This window comes from Pongo pygmaeus, chromosome 16 (assembly GCF_028885625.2).
Source record: "Pongo pygmaeus isolate AG05252 chromosome 16, NHGRI_mPonPyg2-v2.0_pri, whole genome shotgun sequence".
In the NCBI taxonomy this organism is placed as follows: Eukaryota; Metazoa; Chordata; class Mammalia; order Primates; family Hominidae; genus Pongo; species Pongo pygmaeus.
Window position 1 is genome coordinate 57,044,806 of NC_072389.2, and position 23,749 is coordinate 57,068,554.

Sequence of the window (23,749 nt, forward strand, 5' to 3'; positions counted from 1 at the left end):
AAGGTTTTCTCATAGTTTCTATTTTCATCTTTTTGCTGTATATCCTTGGAAATATCCTCAGTGTTATCTTCTAGGTCACCAACTTGGTCTTCAGCCATGCTTATTTTGTAATTCTAGATGTCTATTATTTTCTTTTATTTCAATGTAGTTTTTTTAAATGTTCAAAATGTTTTCTTTTCTCTGTCTCTCTCCCCCGCACCCCGCCCCCACTTTTTCTCTCTTTCTTTCCTTTTCTTTTTCTTGTGGGGCAGGGAGGAAAATAATACATAATTCGAATTTTTAAATTTGTGTCTGTTTCTTCTATGGCATATTGACTTGCTTGGTCAACTTTATTCTTTCATGATGTTGGTTTTCCTAAAAACTCTGGCAATTATTGGCTCCCTGTTTATATTTTTGAATGGAGAGCAAGGTTGGTTTGTATAAACCAGGATCATTTCTCCTGCAGTTGTATCTATCTGTTTTACCAACAGACCTCTCCCTTAAAAAGGAGGCCCCTTTATTTTTCTCCATTTGTCACCATCTGATAAGCTATATATTTTATTTATTAATTTATTGACTCTGCCCTCTTGCTCAAATATAAGCCTCTCTGAGGACAAGGATTTTTGTTTTCTCTTACTGCTAGAGCACAATAGAAGCCTGACAAATAGTCTTTTTTGAATGTATGAGTGAGAGCTTTTTTCAGCAGCAGGTGTGCTGACCTGCCACCTTCTCTGCAGTGTGTGTATAAGGAGCTCACAGGCAGCCTGAGAGTCCCCTGCAATCACTACAGTTAGGAGGACTTCATTCTGGGAGGGGCACCTTTCAATGTATAGTAGTCCCCTTATCTGCAGAGGTTTCAGTGGATACCTGAAACCACAGATAGTACCAAACCCGACACGTGCTATGTCTTTTCCTATACTACACACCTATAATAATGTTTAATTTTTAAACTAGGCACAGTAAGAGATTAACAACAATAACTAATAATAGAACAATTATAATAACAATATGCTGTTATAGAAGTTGTGTGACTATGGTCTCTCTCAAATATCTTACTGTACTATCCTCTTCCCTCTTGTGATGACATGAGATGGTAAAATGCCTGTGTGATGAGATGAAGTGAGGTGAATGACATAGGCAAGGGGACTGCGTTAGGCTACTGTTGCCCTTCTGACCATTTGTCAGAAGGAGGATCATCTGCCTCCGGTGATCCTGGCTCATCCAGCCATGACGATGTCAATGGTTGGATGTCAAAAGCAGACAGTGTCATTGGTTCATAGGCAGGGACAGCACAGAGATGCTGGACAAAGAGATGTTTCATCTCCTGGGTGACATAGACCACAAGATTTCATCACACCACTCAGAACAGCATGCAATTTAAAACTTATGAATTGTTTATTTCTGGGGTTGTCCATTTAACATTTTCCCACTGCGGTTGACAGCAGGTAACTGAAACCGCAGATTGTGGGGAATACTGTACTTCATTCCTGGGAGAGCTGCCTTTCTCATTTTCCCCCCACACTGTACTGGTGTGAAGGTCTGGAGGCACCTACATTTCCACACTGCTTCTCTCACAGGTCGCAGCACCTTCACCAGAGGCTCTTCCTGGGAGACTTCATTGATAGCTGTGCTGGCAGCTGCTCTTTTTCCTGGAAGGTGCTGGGAGGGATAGTATACTCTCCATCTGCCGTAGCTGTTCCATCTGTTCCTAAGGCGGTTCTTTAAGGAATTGCCCCAAATGGGACCTATCTCTAGCAGCTCAGGCAACAACTTGCTTGTGCTAATTTATCTGTCAATCTTTCTATTTTCTGTATTTCAGCAATTTCTCAAGATAATGGCCTTTTGTTTTGTTTTGTTTTCTTGCACTGTGAGAATTCCAGTCTCTTAAAAATTATATTATTTCTTCCTGGTGGTGGGAAACTTTGGGAGTAAAGAGAGCCGGCAGGTGCACATGCGCAGTCCGCTGTCTCAAACTGGAGTCTCCCACGGGTTTGCCACCCTCAGTGGTGATTTTGTTCCAAAAGTTATCTTTTAAAAATTCTGATTTATAGATGATCTGAAATAATATAACTAAATCACTAGTGTCCAAGTACTAGTCAATGGTAAAGTTTTTTTTTAAATCAATTCATAGTAAAAGGAAAAAAACTGGATTTTCTGGGATTATGTCCTTTCTACCTTTTTTCTAATGTTAAAATGTGTTTTCTTAAAAAAAAAAACAGATAGTAGTGGTTTTTTTTTTTTAATGTCTCTACTTAACAAAAAAATATCAGTAATCCTATGTCAGCATCTTTTTTAAAAAGAGTTTTTGCAAGTATGTGAAATTTATGTCTAGACTGCTGGACTGAAATATTTTCATTGTGGTTTTAAATTGTATCTTTGTTACTTGGAGGTGAAAGTATGATTTGATGAAGGTTTTCTTTAAGTGCTAGAAAACATCTGTATTTAATTTGGGAGTGAGGGGTTTAGTAAATTAATCTTTAGAAATTCTAACTTAATTCTAAGTTTTTTTCTTTTTGCATCATAAGGCTTTTGCAGACATGCTGAAAGTAAACAAGACCTTGACAAGTCTAAACATAGAATCCAATTTTATCACTGGAACTGGGATCCTGGCCCTGGTAGAGGCACTGAAAGAAAATGACACCTTGACAGAGATCAAGATTGACAACCAGGTAAGGAAGGCCAGAGAACAGGCAAAGCCAACTCACAGGGTGTGCAGTGAGTGGGGGAAATGCCACAAGGAATGAGTTAAAAGACACAGTTCTGTATGTGACTCAATTTGATGTACCGGATTTCCTGTAAGTTTTAGAACCATTTCTGGCCCATGGAGGATGTACAGAAGAGCATGTTAAATCAAACAATGTACAGTGGGGCAGCCTGGGACATAAAGAGCCATCTACCCCACAACCCTAGGCTAGTTAGGCTCCAGAAGAGAAAGCGAGGAGGTGGTGGCAGAGGTGTTGACAGCTGCTTTATTCAGTCTCATCATTGTTGACTTTTGGCATGTATCTCTGCCCTGTCCTATCCCAGCCTTACTTTTGTTTCTCACTGGGACTGTTGCTAACAGAGAAAGCAGGGTGGCCGTGGCCAAAGATTCAGATTTCTTTTCCTTGGCTGAAGACTTCTAGAACCAAAAGAGCAGATGCAGGCTCCTGCAGTCTGATGCTGGCTTCAGAGAGCCTATTTAAAGGAATCAGGGTTCTAGAAGATGGTCTGGCTTAGAGTAGCAGGCCACACCCATGAGATTGTGGTCTGATCACAATCTCATTGATCATGACCGCAGCATTTCTCAGGTTCCCATCTGCAGCCAAAGCAAGGTGCTTTTCCCTAGAGCCACCTCTTCTTGCCTGGCGACCTCTTTTTCCCAGCATCAGCCTGCAGTGCCTTCCGAGTTGCTTTGCTGGCTTCAGCTGACTCCTGCCCACAGACAGCAACTCTCAGTGATCAGCCATGATGCAGAGCCCTGTTCCTCTGGCCACAGGGAAGGGTCTGTGATGGGGTTCCAGACACTATATCTTGAAAAGAACGGGTCTTGGAAAGGAGAGACCAAGGAGACTTGTGGTATGAGCGTTCGTTCCCCTGTAGGGTGGTGGGAGAGACAGTTCGGGAAGTGACTGCTCAGAGCATCCTTTGCATGTCTGGGGGCCATCTCTGGGAAATTTCCTGGTCCAGACCCTCCAAGATCTGATAAAGCTGCAGAGTGCCGTCCAGGACTGTTGCCTAACCCTGGAAACCCCCAACAGTTCCCATGGAGGCTCTGTTCTCTGTCTTTGCTAACGAGGACAAGCAGACTGTTTTCAGTGCAGGCCCTCTGGCCCTGGACTTCTGATGTTTGTTGCCAGGGGAACACAGAAAGCCCACTAGGAGAGAGGAGCTTTTACATTCTCATCCTGCCAGAAGGAATGTGCCACCAAAACAGCTTTCCCAGACACAGAGATGTGGAGGCAGCACCCCAGGGGATGTGCCACACAGGGCCCCACACACTCAGGAAGTTCGATGCTATGTATCCTAGCATATGTCCAGCTGCTAGTAAATTAGAAAGTGGCATCAGGGTGTGGGGGAGTAAGGAAACAAGCCAGAGAGAAATATGAAGGGAGAGAACAGAAGTGATCACTCAGGGATATTTGTTGAATAGACTCATATCAGGAAGAAGCTAAGTGGGCACTTAGTAAATATTTCCAGGGAAACTAACACAGAAGTGGATACCCTGTTCCAAAGTATATTTAACTTTTTTTACAGATTTAGGCCATTGTGAAACCCCATATCTGAAATGATATCACACACTCTGTCCCTAGTTCCTTACAAGATAACCACCTAGCTAAGGTTGCCACATAAAATACAGTTAAATTTGGCTTTCAGATAAATGATGTATAAATTTTAGCATGTGTCATCAAATATATGGGATACCTTGTACTATACTAAAAAAATTATTTGTTGTTTATCAGAAAGTCAAACTTAACTGGGTGTCCTGTATTTTTATTTGCTAAACCTGGCAACTCTATGCCTAGTATTGAGTTAGAATTAGCCTAGAATGAGCTAGAATTGTGAAAATTTAGAATAGAGCAGCTTTTGGCAATGCATGTAAAGAAGACCCTGAAGTACAGCCTGTAATCCCAGCACTTTGGGAGGCCGAGGCGGGCAGATCACCTGAGGTCAGGAATTTGAGACCAGCCTGGCCAACATGATGAAACCCCATTTCTGCCAAAAAATGCAAAAATTACCCAGGCCTGGTGGCACACGCCTATAATCCCAGCTACTGGGGAGGCTGAGGCATGAGAATCACTTGAACCCAGGAGGCAGAGATTGCAGTCAGCCAAGATCACGCCACTGCACTCCAGCCTGGGTGACAGAGCAAGACCGTGTCTCAAAAAAAAAAAAAAAACCCTGAAGTACAAAGAACTTGCTCCCTAAAATCCCCTCTAAATCAACCTCATCACCCCTCCTCAGCCATCTAGGAATGGATTTGTGTAGTTTTTCAACTTTAGTCTTTCATTTTGCTTCTAAAATGGCTTCTCTTTATTTCCTTTTTTGTTTTTTGTTTGTTTGTTTGTTTGTTTGTTTGTTTTGAGACAAGGTCTCACTCTATGGCCCAGGCTAGAGTACAATGACGCAATCTGGCCTCACTGCAATCTCCACCTCTCTGGCTCAAGTGATCCTCCCACTTTAGCCTTCTGAGTAACTGGGACTACAGGCACACACTACCATGCCCAGCTAATTTTTAAATTTTTTGTAGAGACAGGGTCTCACTATATTTCCCAGGTTGGTCTCAAACTCCTGGACTCAAGCCATCCTCCTGCCTCAGCCTCCCCAAGTGCTGGGATTACAGGCATGAGCCCCACCACGCCCAGCCTGGCTTGTCTTTATTTGTATATGACAAGGAGGATTAAGATTTTCTAGAGAGGCTGGGTGTGTTGGCTCACACCTGTAATCCCAATGCATTGTGAGAATGAGACAGGAGGATCACCTGAGCCCAGGAGTTCCAGGTTGCAGTCAGTTATGGATGTGTCATTGCATTCCACCTTGGACAACAGAGCTAGACCCTGTCTATTCATTCTCTCTCTCTCTGTCTCACACACACACACACACACACCCTGTCTGTCTCTTTAAGAAAAGATTTTCTAGAGGAATTGGAAAAAATTATTTGCTTTACTTGAGAAATGAGGAAATTCGGGGTCAAAACTTGTCTTATGTCCAAATTGTGTTCTTTGACTCACAGACTGTTAGAAGTAACCTCAGTTTCCTTATCTATCTAATGAGGGGTTTGAAATAAAATAATCTGTAAGACAGTTTCCTCAGGCAGAACCAGAAGCCAAGACCAATTTAACAGCACAGCAATGGGCAGCTGCACCAAAATGAAGGCCTGCTGAGAATCCACCACTGGGGGCAGGCTGCTGTGGCTAGGCTCCAGGTCAATATGCAGTGATTTAATCAGGTGCCCCCATGGGAAGAACAATCAGTGATGCATATTAGAGAAACAGATGGGGAACTGCTAAATAAATTTAAGCAGATAAAGGAGGTCACTTAGAAAAACACAGAAGGCAATTTGAAGATATGCTTAAACATTTGTTTCTATTTTTCCCCCTTTGTGTTTGGTGACTTAAAATATAAAAAGAGCCTGGGCCTCTAGTCCCAGCTACTTAGGAGGCTAAGGCAGGAGAATCTCTTGAGCCCAGGAGTTCGAGTCCAGCCTGGGCAACATAGCAAGACCTCATCTTTAAAATATATATATATAATATAATATAACATAACATAATAAAAGTTATATAATTTAATATACTACATACTTAGATAATTTAAGTATATATAAAGACTGTATATCCAAATTATAAGAAATTTTGATACCCATCTATTGTCCTGGGTTTATGTAAGACCTCAAATCCAAAAAAAGATGCAGGCTGAGGAAGAAACATAGTGTATGTTACATTAATTCCTCCCCTTTTTTATATGCCCCCAATATAATTTTCTTCAGCTTCTAAGTCTTTTATGTAGCTATTAGCATCTCCTTCCTCCGCCTCAAAAAAACAAAAATAAAGCTGTTATTCTATTATTAATATTTCCAATTTTTGGTTCCAGATTATATTAATGGTTTAAGTTAACATAAAAGCAGAGTTGGTGTTTCTGTTTCACTAGCTTTGCTAGAATGTCATCCAAGATTCATTACAAAATAGAGAAAACCCTAAAGAAATTACAGTTAATGTCTATATAAATAGAACATTCAAATCAAAGACGAGTAAGTGTGGATTTGCCTTTTATTGCAAAACAAAGCAGCTGTAAGGATGCTGAGCAGAATTTAAACTACTAGGAAAATAGCCAGCTACTTGGAGAGGAGGGACTCAGATACTTGGGAATATAGGTGATTTGGGGTAACTTTTGACCACTGCATTAACACTGCAAGTTACCCAAGTCCAGGACTCAAATGCTCCAGGGGCACAAGCCATAGTAGTGGCAGCCCTAACCTTAGCTCAGGGCTCATCCCTTGATACGGTCCCACTCTTCTAAACTATGTCATTTGCTAAAGTTGCTCATGAAACTCTGAGGTCAGCATCTCTTACTTTTTTGCTGCCACTCCCTCCCATTTACTCATAATGCTTAGAGCGTTAATCTCTACCATAATTATTATTAACTGGAAATATCACATCGTGTTAAGTTCTCGAGGAGAGACTTGTTTGAGGGGTTGCTGGATAACAAGAAAGAGAGAAGCAAAGAGATAAGCCCTAAACTTGCTTGGGACACAAGAGTTCCTCCATAAACTTTTCTTCTTCATCCACTCCATACTTAAATTTTCCAAATTTAAAAGGTATATGTTTTTAACTTATTACAAAGTAATCAAGATTGTATGGTACTGGCACAAAAATATACTGGCAGAGCAATAAAGCAGATTCAAATCAGGGAAGAATGAAACAAAAGATGGTAGGATAATTTGCTAGCATTTTGGAACAAAATTAAATTGGGTCTCTGTATCTTCATTGTTTTTTTTTGTTGTTTTTTTTGTTTGTTTGTTTCTTTTTGAGATGGAGTTTCACTCCTGTCACCCAGGCTGGAGTGCAATGGTGCCATCTCGGCTCACTGCAACCTCTGCCTCCTGAGTTCAAGCGATTCTCCTGCCTCAGCCTCCCGAGCAGCTGGGATTACAGGCGCGTGCCACCATCCCCTGCTAATTTGTTTATTTTTAGTAGAGACGGAATTTCACCATGTTCACCAGGTTGGTCTCGAACTCCTGACCTTAAGTGATCCACCTGCCTCTGCCTCCCAAGTGCTGGGATTATAGGCCTGAGCCACCATGCCTGGCCCTATCGTCATTCTTATATTAAAATTCATTCCAGATGAAATGAAGATTTAAACATTAAAATATATTAAATCATAAACCAAATGGAATAAATCAGGAAGAGTAGAGAGGCTTCCTAAACATGATATCTAGAAGACTGATAAATTTGACCATATGAAAATGAAGAAAATTCCTGATAGTGATCAAAAAGAAAGTCAAAAGACAAACAGAGCAAAATGTTTTTAGCACATTTGACAAAGGGCTAATTTCCTAACATACAAGAAACCTACAAATCAAGTTAAAAAACACAAAATACAGGAACTGTAAGCTGGTAGAAAAATGGGCAAATGGCATGGATTGGTAATTCCTGAGAAGAAAGAAATATAAACCCGTAAGAAAATTCATTGTTCTCATTCATCATTTGACAAATGCAAATTAAGGCAGTAAATAAATATAAAAGAAATATAAATTTTCACCAACTGTATAGACAAAGATTAAAAAGGTTAGTAGTATCTTATTTGGCTAGGGTAGGGAAAGCAGTAACACTCGTACAGTTAGCAAGAATAAAAGCTGTCATAACCTTTGACAGTAAGTCAATAATATATCAGAATTCAAAACATGCTTGCCCCTGACCCAGCTATAATTTGTCCTACAGGCATATTTGCAGAAATGCCCCAAGATGCACTGTGGGGAGGGAAGCTCACTGCAGTTTTGTTTGGAATAGTGGAAATAGAATGTGATGTAACAGTAAGTCAGTAAGGCCTGGCTAAATTACACTATGACCCATCACTGCAATGGGATGTGGCACAGTTCTTTATATGGATGAGGTAAATGTATATTTACCAACATGAAAATATATCCTTAATGTTAGATGAAAAATAAAAACATACTTCAAAACAATATGCTAGTATAATCCATTAATGTGAAAAAAAGCATAGATGTACAAGTGATTGTGTAGATATGTGAATGCATAGAAAATGTTTAGAACACTACATACTGCATGCCAGTCTGGCTTTCTCTGTGGGGAATGGGAATGTTGGAGTAAGGAAACTTGTATATTTTATATACATTTTAATTTGAGTTTTCTAAACAAGCCTGTATTTATTTATTTATTTATTTATTTTTTTGAGATGGAGTCTACTCTGTCACCCAGGCTGGAGTGCAGTGGAACAATCTTGGCTCACTGCAACCTCTGCCTCCCAGGTTCAAGCAATTCTCCTGCCTCAGTCTCCTGAGTAGCTGGGACTACAGGTGCCTGCCACCACACCCAGCTAGTTTTTGTACTTTTAGTAGAGGCAGGGTTTTGCCATATTGGCCAGGCTGGTTTCAAACACCTGACCTCATGATCCGCCCATCTCAGCCTTCCAAAGTGCTGGAATTACAGGCATGTGAGCCACTGCGCCCAGCCTTATTTTTTAAAATGTGATGACTATGTTACGAAAAAATATACTTTGTCCCTTAAATTAAATTTTAAATTCCCATATTTACATGCCCCTATTTGTTTTTGTTTTTTGAGACAGGGTCTCACTCTGTCACCCAGGCTGGAGTGCAGTGGCACGACCTTGGTCCACTGCAACCTCTGCCTCCTAGATTCTAGTGATTCTCCTGCCTCAGCCTCCCGAGTAGCTGGGACTACAGGTGCATGTCACCATGCCCAGCATATTTTTTGTATTTTTAGTAGAAACGGGGTTTCACCATGTTGCCCGGGCTGGTCTCCACCTCTTGACCTCAAGTGATCCATCTGCCTCGGCCTCCCAAAGTGCTGGGATTGCAGGTGGGAGCCATGGTGCCTGGCCTCCCTATAAAAAAAAATAAATTAATTAAAAAAACTCTATTTTTTATTTTTTCATTAGTTTATGTCTCAAACAAAAAAACCTTTTCCCACCAACTTAAACAAGTTGGAGATTTTTTTGTAGTCCAGTAACCCCCTTCAGAGTTTGCTGATTTCATCCAAACGTGTACATGGTTCAAACCACAATAAAGCTGCTCAGAATCACCTAGTGAGATTCTGCTGAGAGACAACAGCCCATAGGTTGAGATCTTTAATTATCATTGGATATGGATCCCAGAATTAAAAAATTATATTTGATAGCACAAATATAATGTGTGCACAACACAGTGACAATAGAGTGACTATAGTCAACAATAACTTATTGTGCATTTTAAAATAAAAAAGTAGAATTTGATTGATTGTAACACAAAGAAAAGATAAATGCTTGAAGTGATGGATACCCCATTTACCCTGATGTGATTATTATGCATTGTATGTCTGGGTGATAATATCTCATGTACCGCATAAATATTATATACCTGTGTATCCACAAAAGTCAAAAATAAAAACATTTTATAAAAAAGAAGAAAAAGTATTGGAAATGAATAAAGGTAATGGTTGTACAATATTGTGATTGTACTATATGCCACTGAATTGTGCACTTATAATGGCAAAATTTTATGTATATTTTACCACAATAAGTAAATAAGAATTCCCAAGGTAAAAAGTAAAAAATAAATAAAAATTTAGTAATTGGATTGTCTGCTACAAAATAGTTTCATTATTTTTAAAACACCCTTTGTTTAAACCACAGATACTGGGATGAATTCAAAACACCGAATATTAGTTTTGCTTTCATTTTAATTCTGGAATTATCCTTTCCTTCATAAACAATTTGCTTAGTTTTTTTCAGCTGCAGGACACCAGTGAACTCAGCTGTCTGTTGGATTTTGCTTCTAGACAAGGAGCAGGACTCAGATGACTATGAGAGAAAACATCTCAAGTGACACTGTCCCTTTCAGTTTGAGACCTTTGCCTCTTTGCCTGTTTGTCCAGCAAGTAGCCTTGTCTTTTTCCTGTGCAAGTAACTGTTTCCTCTTCCTTCTTGGTCATCCTGTGCATGTGTCTGCACCTGCAACCAGAGGCAGCAGTTGGGAACAGCTGTAGAGATGGAAATTGCCCAGATGCTGGAGGAGAATTCAAGGATCCTCAAGTTTGGATACCAGTTTACCAAGCAAGGGCCACGAACAAGGGTGGCAGCTGCCATCACAAAGAATAATGACCTGGGTAATTCAGCCATAATATGTGCTGTTAACAATTAGAAGAGCATGAGCATTCACTTCTCCACTTCAGATGCAACATCTCACAGACACCATTCCATTGGCCTCTGATGTCACTCACTTCTTCATATAAGACACATTATTATAATACATGGTCATAGGAGTCTTTGTGGTCCTCGCAGTGTTGTGTCATCATAGCATTTTCTCAAAAAAGAAGTTTGTTCTGTTTTCCAGGCAGTCTTTGATTTTTGCTTGATTTCTTTTGTGTATTTGTTTCTCTTTTACTTACATGTAACCACCTTCTGTTTTTATCTGCACCAGAAAATGGGCACAAGGACACTGAGATTCCAAATTATGTTTGACTTCTGACTGCTTTGGTACTTAGTTCTAAATAGGGATATGTCTGATACTTTGGCACTTTACATGTGATATAAACATGGAGCTACATTATTATGTTTAAACTCGCAGGTCGCCTTTTCAGTTAGCCCCTTCAGTTTTTCGTGTGGCCACTTGTTGCTGAGGATCCCTGGCATTTCTTCTGTTAGGATGAGGTGGGGCATGTCCTGATCAACCATAGCAAAGAAGAATGGAACTGGGAAAGCTTGGTCTGAGGATATCCCAGCCACCTGGAGCAGCCTGGCAAAAGGACACCCAGGAGCAGACATCCATTTGGCAAGTGGTCAGTCAGTCAACAGCAGGCTTCAATCCCCAGTTTGAGGTTCAGGGACAGAATGCCAGATCTTGGATGGAGGAACTGGGCAAGGTGTTCCACCAGATACAGTGCTGGCCTCAAGGAGGACTCAGATAGCGGGCAAGATAGAAGCTAAAGGTTAGAACGGGAAGGGGCAAATAAAGGTTAGTGTCCAATTCCTTGTCCAGACAGGCTTTGCCAAGACCCTGAGGCCTAGGCAAGGTGCAGTGTGTGGCATCAGGAAGCTGGCTGGACATGTGACAGTGGTTACCTGCGGGGTGCACAGGGTGAGGCCAAGGGTCAGACAGGCAAATAGGGATTTGGGGAAGAGTGGAAGCAGCAGTCAGAAGGCACCTAGGAAAAGCACATTGGGTCCACAACCAAACAACATAGAGACCAAAGGAAAATAGGCAAAACGAGAGGTCTGAAGAAAATAGACAGGGCAGCCTACGTCCAAGAAGCAGCAACTGTGGGCAAGAGCCTAGGCAGGAGCTAGGCTATTTTAAGTGGAGAGTTAGAGCAAGACCACAGCAAGGGCACCTTTTTGCCAAATCCAAGAAAGTTCAAATAGCCCTCCTCCCAGTGACCAGGAGAGCCTGCAGTTGGGAAAGTGAAAGGTGGAAGAAGAGGGTTGCAGGAACTGGGAAACGGCTGTCTGGGCAACTTCTTTGATCCTAAACATCAGGTTAAAAGAACATTAATCTCTGAGTTTGCTTGCCAACTGAATCACACCTTCCTGTAGGTTGATATTTAGAAGTTTTTATTTAGAAGAGTTTTAGAAACTTTGAACTATTTGCAGCTCCTTCCAGACTTCATCCCATAATCAGAATTAAAAGATTGTGATTGTGTTCACCTGAAGAGTTAGTTAAAGCCCATTGGTGACAGAGTTGCAAGTGCTGTGGATAAACGGCCATGAAAATAGTCAAAGTGCACTGTTTCACGGGTCTCTTCCGGAATTTCTATCCCATAGAAATGAGAAGGTTCTAAAACTTGAGTAGCCAGCTATCAGACATATCTGTATTTAAATGTAAATTCCACCAGACACTGGATGATTTTATCATTTCCATTGATTGTCATGGTTAAGTATTAAAATTTAAGATAACTGTCCTTAAGTGTGTGAGATTGTCATCTTATGTGATTAATGTTGTTTATCTGGAATTTAAGGAATATCCCTTCAATTTGTCTTTTTGTTCCTTTCTTTCTTACCTAGTTCGTAAGAAGAGAGTTGAAGCAGACCGAAGGTAAACTTCCTCGGGGAGAAGTGAAGTTTCACTGTGGTGTGGCCATTGAAAAACAAAAACTCTTCTTCTTCCTCATCAGGACCATTTTATCAAAGTTCGTTCATTTCCGTTAACCACGTAACTAATAATTTAATTGTTATTCTTTTTTAGCACTACTTGTTTATCTTGGATTTTGTAATATATACAATTGTTTTATTTGCTCATGGGCACTTCTGGCAACTTGACAAATGGACCGATACAGATTTTAGAGAGTGACGACGTGGAAAATGAATTTAACCACTTTCTTATTGGGTTGTCTTGCTTTCTTACATGAACTTTTTTTTTAATCACTGAAAGGAATTTAGTGTATAATATGTGTTTGTAACTGTGAATATGATAGAGGCCTATCTCTGTTTACATGCGTAGCTTTGAGTTAGGCTAAATACATCAGAAGTGTTCCACTGACCACATAAGAAGTTAGTATTGCCAATCTTTCACTGCATGTGAAAATGTGACCAATTTAGCACAAATTCTCTCTTAGTTCCAGAAAAATCAGTAAATGCACATGCCCTGTTGATTGGAGATCAGTAGTGTCATCTTCATAAAGCAAGACAACATTATGACACTTTAAAACAGTAGCAAAGAAGTCTATTTATTAACCCACAAATGTAGCATCAAGCCAGACTCACAGGTAGCAAAATGAATTACATACCTACTTTTACTGACTATTCAACATAAATTGAATCTTTAACGTGACTTTAAAGGCTATTTACAAAGCTATTTTAAAGTTTTTCAAACGTGATAGAAATTTTCTAAGTTTTAGTAAGAGAGAAGCTTTTAAAACAGTACATTCCCGAATAAAACAACAATATTGTATCTTAATCAAGGCTGTCTGATGCACATGATTGCATTTTTTGGCAAATTTTAGAAGCATTTATTGCTTTGTCTTTAGTGTAACAAGATCACAGGATTAAATATAAACATTCAGGTTAATTATCTAGATTTTTGTCCACAGTACATGATCCATCCAGACATTTGCAAACGTCAAGAGAAAAATGTGAATTATGTATCCAGATGCGTGTCATCTCAAGGACAAAGCCTGTGAAAGTACAACTGAGATGGTTGCATTGTAGTATGCATTAATCTTTTGATATAGTGGTGTAAAAATGCAATGCTAAACTAAGGAAGCAGGTGACTGCAGCCTTTGGCTCAAGCTCACCACTCTGATAACTGTCAGTGCCTGAGGTTGCGATTGGTGACATTCTGACACTGCCCAAGGCAACTCACCCTCTATTCCTCCTTTCTCCCCTCCCTTTCTTCCAATTCATTGTCTTTTGTTTTCTCTTTTCTCTGTAATTTGTTACTAAACAAGTGAATAGGAAAATAATTAATATATTATTCTATTTGGCTTGTACAACACATGGAATCTGTTTAAAATAGCCCTTGTAAAATTGAACATTTACCTGTATTGTAAGTACCCACATCTGTGTCTCTGAAGTCCTTTGAAACATCTCATTTTCTTGAAATTTTTTTAATGTTTGAGAACACAATAAGCAGAATATTCTAACACCTTTGGCCCCTAAAAATCCTTTAATTAGTTTATGGCTTCATCTCCTTATCTATTTAAAAAACATAGTAAATACTGTTTTATGGTTTTCAGTCTGATTTTTCCTTCCCTCTCACCCATTTAGATGTGATGTGTTGGAGTCAACTAGTACAGGCTTGCCAATTGTTATATTTTCAAGAATTTTTGCAAACTGGTTGTTCAATACAGCCGTTATTTAAAATTAAATGATGTGCACTTACAATTGAATGAATTATATTAAGGACAGAAGTAACAAATACTATACTCAAAAATCTTACGTTTTGCTATTTTCTAACCTCTTAGATTATTTACATCTAGTAGGTATGTATGTAGAAATATTACCAAATAGTACGCTACTGAACGTATCCTCTCAACTCCATGTTCACTACCTTCTTGTTGCTACAGTGGCTTGAAATCGGCCATGGGAGAAATATTTACACCACAGAAATGAGCAATATGTAAGAAATTGGGGCTTTCTCCCCCTCCAGATTGCTGGTTGATAAACATTCATCAGCACACCACTGGGTGAAATTATACATTTTTTTTAATACATATGTTTTGCTTATCATGTGGCCAAAGGGAAGAACATTTCTCTTAGATGTCTTTTCTCCTCTTTGGATTTGTTACAAACCTGTTTAAGTGCTGAGTCCCTGACCTGCCTCTCCAAGTAAGCCTTTTTCCTTTTTTTTTTTTCTTACTCTCATTCTTGCCTTGACTCTTCAAATCCTGGACCCTATAGAGCATTCCTTGCAGCCCCACAGTGCTGTGGGCTGGGGGCTAAAGCAGTTCTTGGCAAACTCTGGCAGAAAGCAAGAAAAAAAATCAGAATTCAATCATGGCTGTTTCTTTTGTACAAGCAGTTGTTGATAGTATTAAAGCAAGATAATGGGACATTATCAAAAATAGAGCACTGTTTTTACCTTATAAAATAGTTGGGTTGCATGCAACAGAGTCTATGAAATCAAATGTTTATTACTAATCAGTTTGTTTTATTATTACCTGTGTTTTTAAAGTGGCTTGAAAGGTGGCATTTCCATGAGTATGCACATATTGATGATAACCCTTAGAAAAACATACACTTGAGGAGCCTATCCATCATTTAATTAGCCTAGGACTTCATCTCCCTCTCTGCCCAAAGTGTGGAAGTGGTAGCTCTTTCATGATGATGGGCACAGTTAATCCTTTGCTATCCATTGTGATGGGTCATAATGTATATAAAATATTTTTCTATGTATTTGTTTTGCCAGATACTGTGTTGAGATATTTGGCAATACCTGGATAACTGATTGAAGGGAGATAACTTCTCCCCAGGCCTATCTCCCTCCCCCTTTTAGAGTTGTGCAGGTCCACTTTAAGTGTAAAATCACTCACCTGGACTTGTGGGCTTGTATCACCAACATCTATTATGGCATATGTAGATGACATTTAGGAGAAAAACCTTAGAAGTCTAGAAATCATATGATTAGTTCAGCACTGCATCTCCCCATCTGCTTATAGTATATAACTGGAAGCTCTTTCATCCTCATCAGCATGATTAAATGACTTAGTTTCTTTCATCTTTGGAGGGTATAATGTAAATAAGTGTCGTGTGTGTATGTGTGTGCGTACTGTCAGATATCTAATTAGGTATTTGGCTACATCTGGACAACTGATTGAAGGGAGATGCTCTCTCCCCAGTCCTCTTCCCTTATCCTTTTTAGAATTGCTGCAGGCCCAGGTTAAATATGAAATTACTCCCTAGAGTTTGCAGTTTATGTTACCAACCACCACATTTTATAGCTATGTAGAGGATGACTCTTGGGAAATAAATATTAGAAGCATAGAAATCATTTAGTTGTTCTAGTACCAAATCCATCCATTTGCCTAATGTATTTAACATTCCATCATCAACATGATGAAGCCCCTTTCTTCCATCTTTGTAGAGCACATTGTATATAAATATTTTGTACATAAAGATCATCAAATACCATAATGAGGTATTTGGCTTCATCTGGAAAATTGACTGGAGGGAGATGCTGTCTCCCAGCCCTGCTTCCCTCGTCCCTGTCCAAGTTGCTGCAGGCCCAGGTTAGAAGATTACCAACCTGGAGGGGCATGCAGTTCATCTTACAATAAAAGCCCATTCATTTAAAAACTCAGAAATCATCCCAGTGCCTGTACTCCTCAAACTAATTTCCCTAAGGGAAGACTGGCACACCAGCCCAAAGAACAGGTGCTTCTCTTCCAACAGAAACATGGCCCCTGACAGGGCACCAGCATTAGGGAAACCAATGTCCTCTGAATAGCTGCCATGAGAACATTTCAGACGCTCAAACTGAAAACTCTTAAAACCAATATTAAGCATCAGCATGCTTTAAGTGTAAGATAGCCCTTTGGAATTTACAAACACATGTGCAGCTATTTCCTTGTTCACAGATATGATGTACTCAGCCCCCTCCTAGGCACTATCAAGAAGACAGAGGAAGCATAAAAATTCTGGACTAACATAATTTTATATGTGTTTCTGAGATTGGGGAGTAGACTGAGTGCCTTTTTTACAAAGAAGATCCCATATTTAATTCAAGTATTTATAGCATCAGCAAAAATGGGCAGAGGGCGGGAAGTTGAGAACACTAGGTTCTGTGCTGTGTTACCTGTATTCAGTAGAACTGTTTCTGGAGTCAGGTTTTAAGTCATGATCCTGAAGCTTCCTTCCTCTCTTCCACTAATGATGGAATAATAGCTGTTTTCATTTTAATGAGCAGAGAACTAAGAGGAAAGGTCCTAGCTCTGCCTTCCACTCGCAGCTTCCCTTTACCTCCTCTTATTGCTTTCATCTCAAATATCCCTGCTACTCAACCAATCCTAAAGCTAAAGTACTGAGACGCACACAAAGGAAAGGTATGAGTGCTTGGAAGCATCCAGCTGAGCCCACTGGATGAAAATCAGACGATAGGCCCTCCTGTTGTAATATACTGGCCAGAGAAAAGCGCCAAGAACTTCAGGGATATTATTCACTGCTTTCTTGCTCCCTAGACCTAGATCAGATTGGATTTTACTTTGTGGTTCAGGAGTTAAGAAGTCAAATTGCTGACCGAGGTGGGGAAGGATGATGGAAATTGAAGGTTTACATTTGTTTAATGGCAGAACTGAGATTTGCTCAGCTTATCCCTTTCCCATCTGTCTGTAATAGCAATGACTGAATAATCAGTAGACCAATGGAAGAGGAGTTGCAAGTTTAAATTTGTAACCTGACTCTGGGTTCTGTTCTAGGAATAGTACATGTTTTAGAGGCTTTGCCAGTTGGGATACACTGTTGACTTGGAGGAGGATGAAGGAGAGAACTGATGACCTAGACATAGAAAAGAATAATTAACTAACTAGATGTTCTTCTGATCTCTTCCATGGTAGACATTCTGAGCACATTGGCCCAGTTAGTTGGTATGGTGAAGGGGCACCGTACTAACAGATTTGGAGACTGAAACCTAATCCCATCACCAACACTTAGCAGGTATATGATCATGGGCAATTCATTCAATTGCCTGCCAATTATAGACTATATAGGGGGAAGAGCACTGGATTTGGAGTCAAGAAACCTGGACACTTGGCTCCACACTTCCTTAGCTGGGTAACTTTGGGAAAACCACTTGGTCTCTCAAGCCTAAGGTTCTTCAGCTATAAAATGGGAATAATACTTCACTAACTACCTCACAGAGTTGTGGTAAGAATTTAATCAGATAACTGGATAAAAACACTATATAAACTGGAAAGTGCTGTACAAATGTGAGAGATCAGTTTTATTATCAAATCACTGTTTTCCACTGCCTCTTGAATCGGTTTTATTCTAACCAACCATTACATCTTCCTCATCTTTTGGAGTATGGGTAATTGAGGCTTGGGTGTGTCATCAGGGACTGGAGTCATTTCAGCTCCCACGTAGAGGTGGGAGAGGTGGTTGATGGGGCGGTGGAAGTTAGATACCAGCGATGTATATGGTAGGACGTTTTCCTGGTACTTTGAGAGTACCTTGGGAAATTGTCAGAATCCTTGCAGAGGGCCTAGGCTGGGCACAAGGGAGAAAGCGAACAGTTGACTAAGAATTGAGGGGAGGGTCTGGAGCGCTACTGCCCTCCTGTCCTTGCTGAGGGTGGGAGAGGCTAAGACTTCGGGTTTGACTAGAGGCCTAGGAGAGAAAAGTGTCCTTAGGGTTTCAAGAATTTTAATGCCTAGCAGCTGAGTAACAGGCATTAGTTCTGATAGATAGTGAAGGGCAGAAAGTGCCACCTGTTGTGAGATCACCTCTCCAGGGCAGCAACTGCCTTGTTATCACCAGCAACCTTAGCCCTGGTCAGTAATATTTCTGCTAAGAAAGGTTTCGAAGCATGGCCTCCAACGACTTTCATAAGCCCTTGGAGGCAGGACTGTGTGTCATCCATGTTTGTATCTTCAGTACCATCTTGTAAGGTGCCTTGTACATAGTAGGTGCTTAATGAACAAGTGTTGCTTGAATTTAGCTGTCGTCCAGCCCCACAGAGTTATGCTCCATTTGCCACCGTGTGATATTTTTGAGAAACAATAGTGATTTGGATGCCAGCTTTATGAGACTTTGGGCAAGACTCTCCATCTATCTTGTCTTCATTTCATCTGTAAAATGAAGTGAGTAGATTCAATGCTCCCTAAGGTCCCTTCCAGCTCCAATACTTGACAAGCCTGTGATTCTAAATCGTTTCCATTGCCTCTGAACATGGGTGAGTAATGCCTCCACTGCAGCTCTGTTTCTCTCCAGGAGGCTTTGTTCAGAGGAGGTCTGACTATTGCACAGCCAGTTTTTTCTTCCTCTTCAGCAATTCTTTACTGTCTTCAGAATAGTTCTGGAAGAGCGGCCTTTTCTGAAAGGATATTTAAAAATATATACTATTTAGGCTGGGCCCAGTGGCTCATGCCTGTAATCCCAGCACTTTGGGAGGCCAAGGTGGGTGGATCACCTGAGGTCAGGAGTTCAAGACCAGCCTGGCCAACATGGTGAAACCCCGTCTCTACTAAAAATACAAAAATTAGCTGGGCCCGGTGGCAAGAGCCTGTAATCCCAGCTACTGGGGAGGCTGAGGCAGGAAAATCGCTTGAACCCGGGAGGTGGAGGTTGTAGTGACCCGAGATCACACCACTGCACTCCAGCCTGGGTGACAAGAACGAAACTCCATCTCAAAAAATAAAATAAAATAAAATATATACTATCTTGCTCCTCAGAACCAGTGGGGAAGGAGAAGAGGGAAGGCAAAGAAAGAAACTGAGCATAGTAAACACAGCATTTTTTTGTAGGCTCTTATTTAAAATGTGTGTGTGTGTGTGTGTGTGTGTGTGTTTCTAAGTATTGACTGGGAAAAAGAGAGAAGCCAATCAAAAGTATACTGTGCAACTGAGAGAGGCTGGCCCAGGATTTAAAACTTCCTGTGGATAATCTAACTGTGAGTAGATAGGAATCGGCCATATGGTGAAATGAGATCAATAGGAAATGTGCTTTTTGAGGAAATTTTATTTTAGTACCAAATGTTGCCAGTGACAATCTTCAGTTAAGAAGTAAGTTATTCTGACCTAAAATTCTTATCTCTGCCACTTTGGTTTAAAAACAAAAACCCTTATATACATGGAATAATTATATTTTAATTAAGCGTTTATCTTAGTTGTTTTCATCTATTCAATCAAAATGAATAAGCAGCATTTTTCATTGCACTTAAAAATGTAAAATACCTGCATGCCACTAATCTGTAACATTTTACCAGTTCAGATGCCTGTAATGTGTGACTTTATGTGTATCTGTGTTGTTTTGAAGAGAATAAAGGAAATAATACTTTGCAAACTGTTTAAACAAGTGTTTAAACTTCTATTGGCAACATTTATTGGGCTAAGCAGTTATTGAAAACTCCGCATAGTTTTATTTTCCATTTGAAACTTTAATCAAATCAAGACTATTATATTCATTAGGGAATTAAAGACTAATTTGCTTTTTAAATGTGAAGTTGAACACTGTGGAAAGTAAATGAGTGATAAAGCAAAATGTATAAAGTATGAAATATTATACTTTTACCCTGGATAATTATTCAGGACCCCAGTTGGCCCAAATAGGTGCAATTTTTAATCCTTTGAAATTAGCCAGCCAGACCTAATGCTAAGGTAAATGTAAACTGTTTTAATTAATTAAGATCTTTCTGCTTTCAAAGACATAATGTATTTATTTCTGTCAGGAATGATATTTCCAAATGAAAATGTAAAGAACATTGGGAATTAATAAACTTTCCTTTCAAAGTAAAAGTAAAGACTGGTTTTATATGGCTAATTTTTAGACAGTGTTTCTTTAAAACAAATGGTTGGCATCATGTTCTTAGATGAGCACATTTGTAGAAAACTATTAAATGCCCTTATTATGAAGAAACAAGACAACTACAAGTAGCCATAACAGAGAGAAATAACTTATCAAACAAAAATGTACACATTTGGCTAAATAGTTAAAAATTGGTTAGAATGAATGGGAACAGGAATACAGAAAGCCCAGACAGGTTAACTATTTTACCCTGAATTTTTTACACTAACTTTGGATTTACATTATTCTTTTTAAAGCTCTTCTGGTAATTTGTAATACTGAACACTAAAAATGATGAAGTTATGTTGTAAAGGTTTGACCCTGGAAAAACAGGAAAAACTCTTCTTCCTGCCCTTCTGCTGAACTGTGTCCCAACTCTTTGACCCTTGGATTTCAGTTTAGACTGAGAAGGTTCAACTGAGAAACCTAAAGGGCCAGTGTCTAATTTCTATATTTGCTGTTTCACACCTTCTCTTGGACAAGAAAGTATAGTAATTATTTTGTTTAAAAGATTCTCCCTTTCAGCCTATTGGGTTATAATGAATAGAGTGGTTACAAGTGTGCACCCTGGGGTCACACCTGCCTGGTTCAGATCTCACTTCCATTAGTTATACGAATTTGTGCAAATTACCAAGCCCCAGCTTCATCTGTAAAGTAGTAACAATTACAGCATTTTTCACAGTAGTACTATTATGCAGATTAATGTGTAAAAACACTTAGAACAGTGTCCGAGATAAAGAAGGCACTTAGAATTTTTAAATTCTAACCTAAATAAATATCTATGTGAAACAGGAAATGTTCTCTTGTCCCCCTTGCAGGGCATGCGACAGGGGGAGTCGCTTGCTTCTTCAGTGCCCCGCTGCTCAAACGTCTAGAGGAGCATACAGATGGGCAGGCTGTGGGGCTCTGACCCCACGGCAGCGTCTAGGGGTGAATGTTTACAGCTGAAGCCCCAGTGGGCACGTTACAGGGTGCTCTCTTAGTTTGCCGTCTATAGGCGGCTTGTGTTAACCACTCAATTAGAACTTATTACCTGGCCTCAAGGACAGAGGGCTTTCTGTATCCTGGGTTCTTGCCTTGGTGTGCTAGAAGAATTGGATCACACGTGGGCTTGGAGAATGAGTGCAAACTTTTATTGAGTGGAAGTAGCTCTCCACAGATGGGGGAGCCAGAGGGAGTTGGTTTTCCCTTGTAGTTCTGGCCGCTCGGCCGGTTGTCCTCCGACTGCCCTGGCCAAACTCCGCCTCATCCCACTGGTGGATGGCCGCATGGCCTGCCGCATGCATCTGTCGGTGTATTCCTCCACCAACGTGCTGTCCTCAGTGCCCTATCTACAGCCAGCCATTTGTATCTTCTTCCACCGACCCTCTCCGAAGTCCGGCCGCCTGTGTCTCCACCTTGCCAGTGTCTCGGGTTTTTATAGGCCCAGGATGGGGGCGTGGCGGGCCAGGGTGGTCTTGGGAAATGCAACATTTGGGCGGGAAGGCAGGAGTGCCTGTCCTCACCTAGGTCCGTGGGGGTGGAGCCCTAGCCAGAGACCACACCGCCCTCTGCCCAGCGCTTCCCTAACCCCGTTCCGTATCATTTAAAGGGACTACACTCTCCCCTTTCCAGCACTCACGTATCACATGGGTATTAACGCCAACAAAGCTCTCCATTTTATGCCAACAATGTCAAGAATTTAAGCAGGATTGAGTGAATCTTACTCATTTTTAAATTTCTACTCATCATTCCCTTCTAGCACACAGGCCCTCCCCCATCACTCCAAGAACTGAATACAAATAAGAGAACTGATGCAGGCGTTACTCCTGACCCACCTTCTCATTAGCTCAGCCCTTGTGATTTCCCTCATGTTTCCCTTGTTTAGGCTTGCTCTGCCTTGTGGGTATCCTCTTTTGGATTTGCCCATTTGGCTTCTGGAGTGACTCCTTGAATTTCACATCTGTTTTGTGTTAGACTTGACTTTGTTATGGACCAACCTCTCTCAGCTTGATAACTCAGCCTCTTTTTATGGCTTTCAGAAGTAGTGGCCTGTGTCCCCTCTTCTCTGGTTATCAACCCACTGCCTGCCTACTCCCAGCAGTCGGGGAGCACAATCAGATACCATGGCCTCTGGCAAATGTCCCACACATCCAAAGACCTCACTAGAACTAGATGTTTGTGTGCTTGCATGAGATTGGGCTATGCTTCAGGCCCCACCAACCTAAGAAGAGAGATTATGTAGGAAAGTCAGGCAGGCGTATGACTCAAAATGTGTGGTGGTGGGGAGGAGAGTCTACAAACCGTTGACCACTGGACATATAAATCCAGAGCAAAATTTTAGAAAAGTGTATTCTCCACTTTAGTGGTTTGTAAGCAGTTGGAAGTGAAGCAGTGACCTCTAAAAGCCAGCACAGATTCACTTAAAATAATTGATAGGAAATCTTGAGAGCAAAGTCAAAAAAACACACTGGGTTTGGATTACAGTAAGACATTTGACAAAGCCTCACAGCAACCTTGAGAAATACGGGCTACATAACAGAGAGTTGCTAACTAGTTTTGTTTTTTTGTTTTTGTTTTGTTTTTTTTTTTAGATGGAGTCTGGTTTACACCTGTTTTATTGGCATCTCTTCTGGTTTACTGGTTATCTTGAATTTTTTTTTTTGAGGCGGAGTTTCACTCTGGCACCCAGGCTGGAGTGCAGTGGCGCCATCTCGGCTCACTGCAACCTCCACCTCCTGGGTTCAAGAGATTCTCCTGGCTCGGCCTCCTGAGTAGCTAGGATTACCGGCACCCGCCACCATGCCCGTCTAATTTTTGTATTTTTAGTAGAGATGAGGTTTCACCATGTAGTCCAGGCTGGTCTCAAACTCCTGACTTTAGGTGATCCGCCCATCTTGGCATCCCAAGGTGCTGGGATTACAGGCGTGAGCCACCACACCTGGCCCAATGTGGCTAACTAGTTAAATGACTGGTTTAGACAATTGATCATAAGTAAATGCTAATGGATGGATTAATTTCAACCAGGTTTTAGTAGCCACCACAAGGCTCTTTCCTAGACACGTCTTGTTTAGCAGTTGATCGGTGTGTGATACTGATAGAACGCTGATGAGGTATTCAGCTGATAGGCACTGGGAGGGACAAG

General features: G+C 40.6%; 1 protein-coding gene across 2 annotated transcripts in view; it reads left to right on the forward strand.

The window, feature by feature from the left end:
• Positions 1 to 20,576, forward strand: part of TMOD2 (tropomodulin 2) — a 64,148-nt gene extending 43,572 nt beyond the window's left edge. The window contains exons 8-10 of one of the 2 annotated variants that reach the window (XM_054451715.2): positions 2,505 to 2,648; positions 10,655 to 10,799; positions 12,694 to 20,576. In XM_054451715.2, coding sequence (XP_054307690.1) covers positions 2,505 to 2,648; positions 10,655 to 10,799; positions 12,694 to 12,728 — 324 coding nt within the window. In that variant the 3' untranslated portion in view covers positions 12,729 to 20,576. The remainder of the gene's footprint in view (positions 1 to 2,504; positions 2,649 to 10,654; positions 10,800 to 12,693) is intronic. The other variant, XM_054451716.2, reaches the window with a different exon arrangement.
• The last annotated feature ends 3,173 nt before the right edge of the window (positions 20,577 to 23,749 follow it).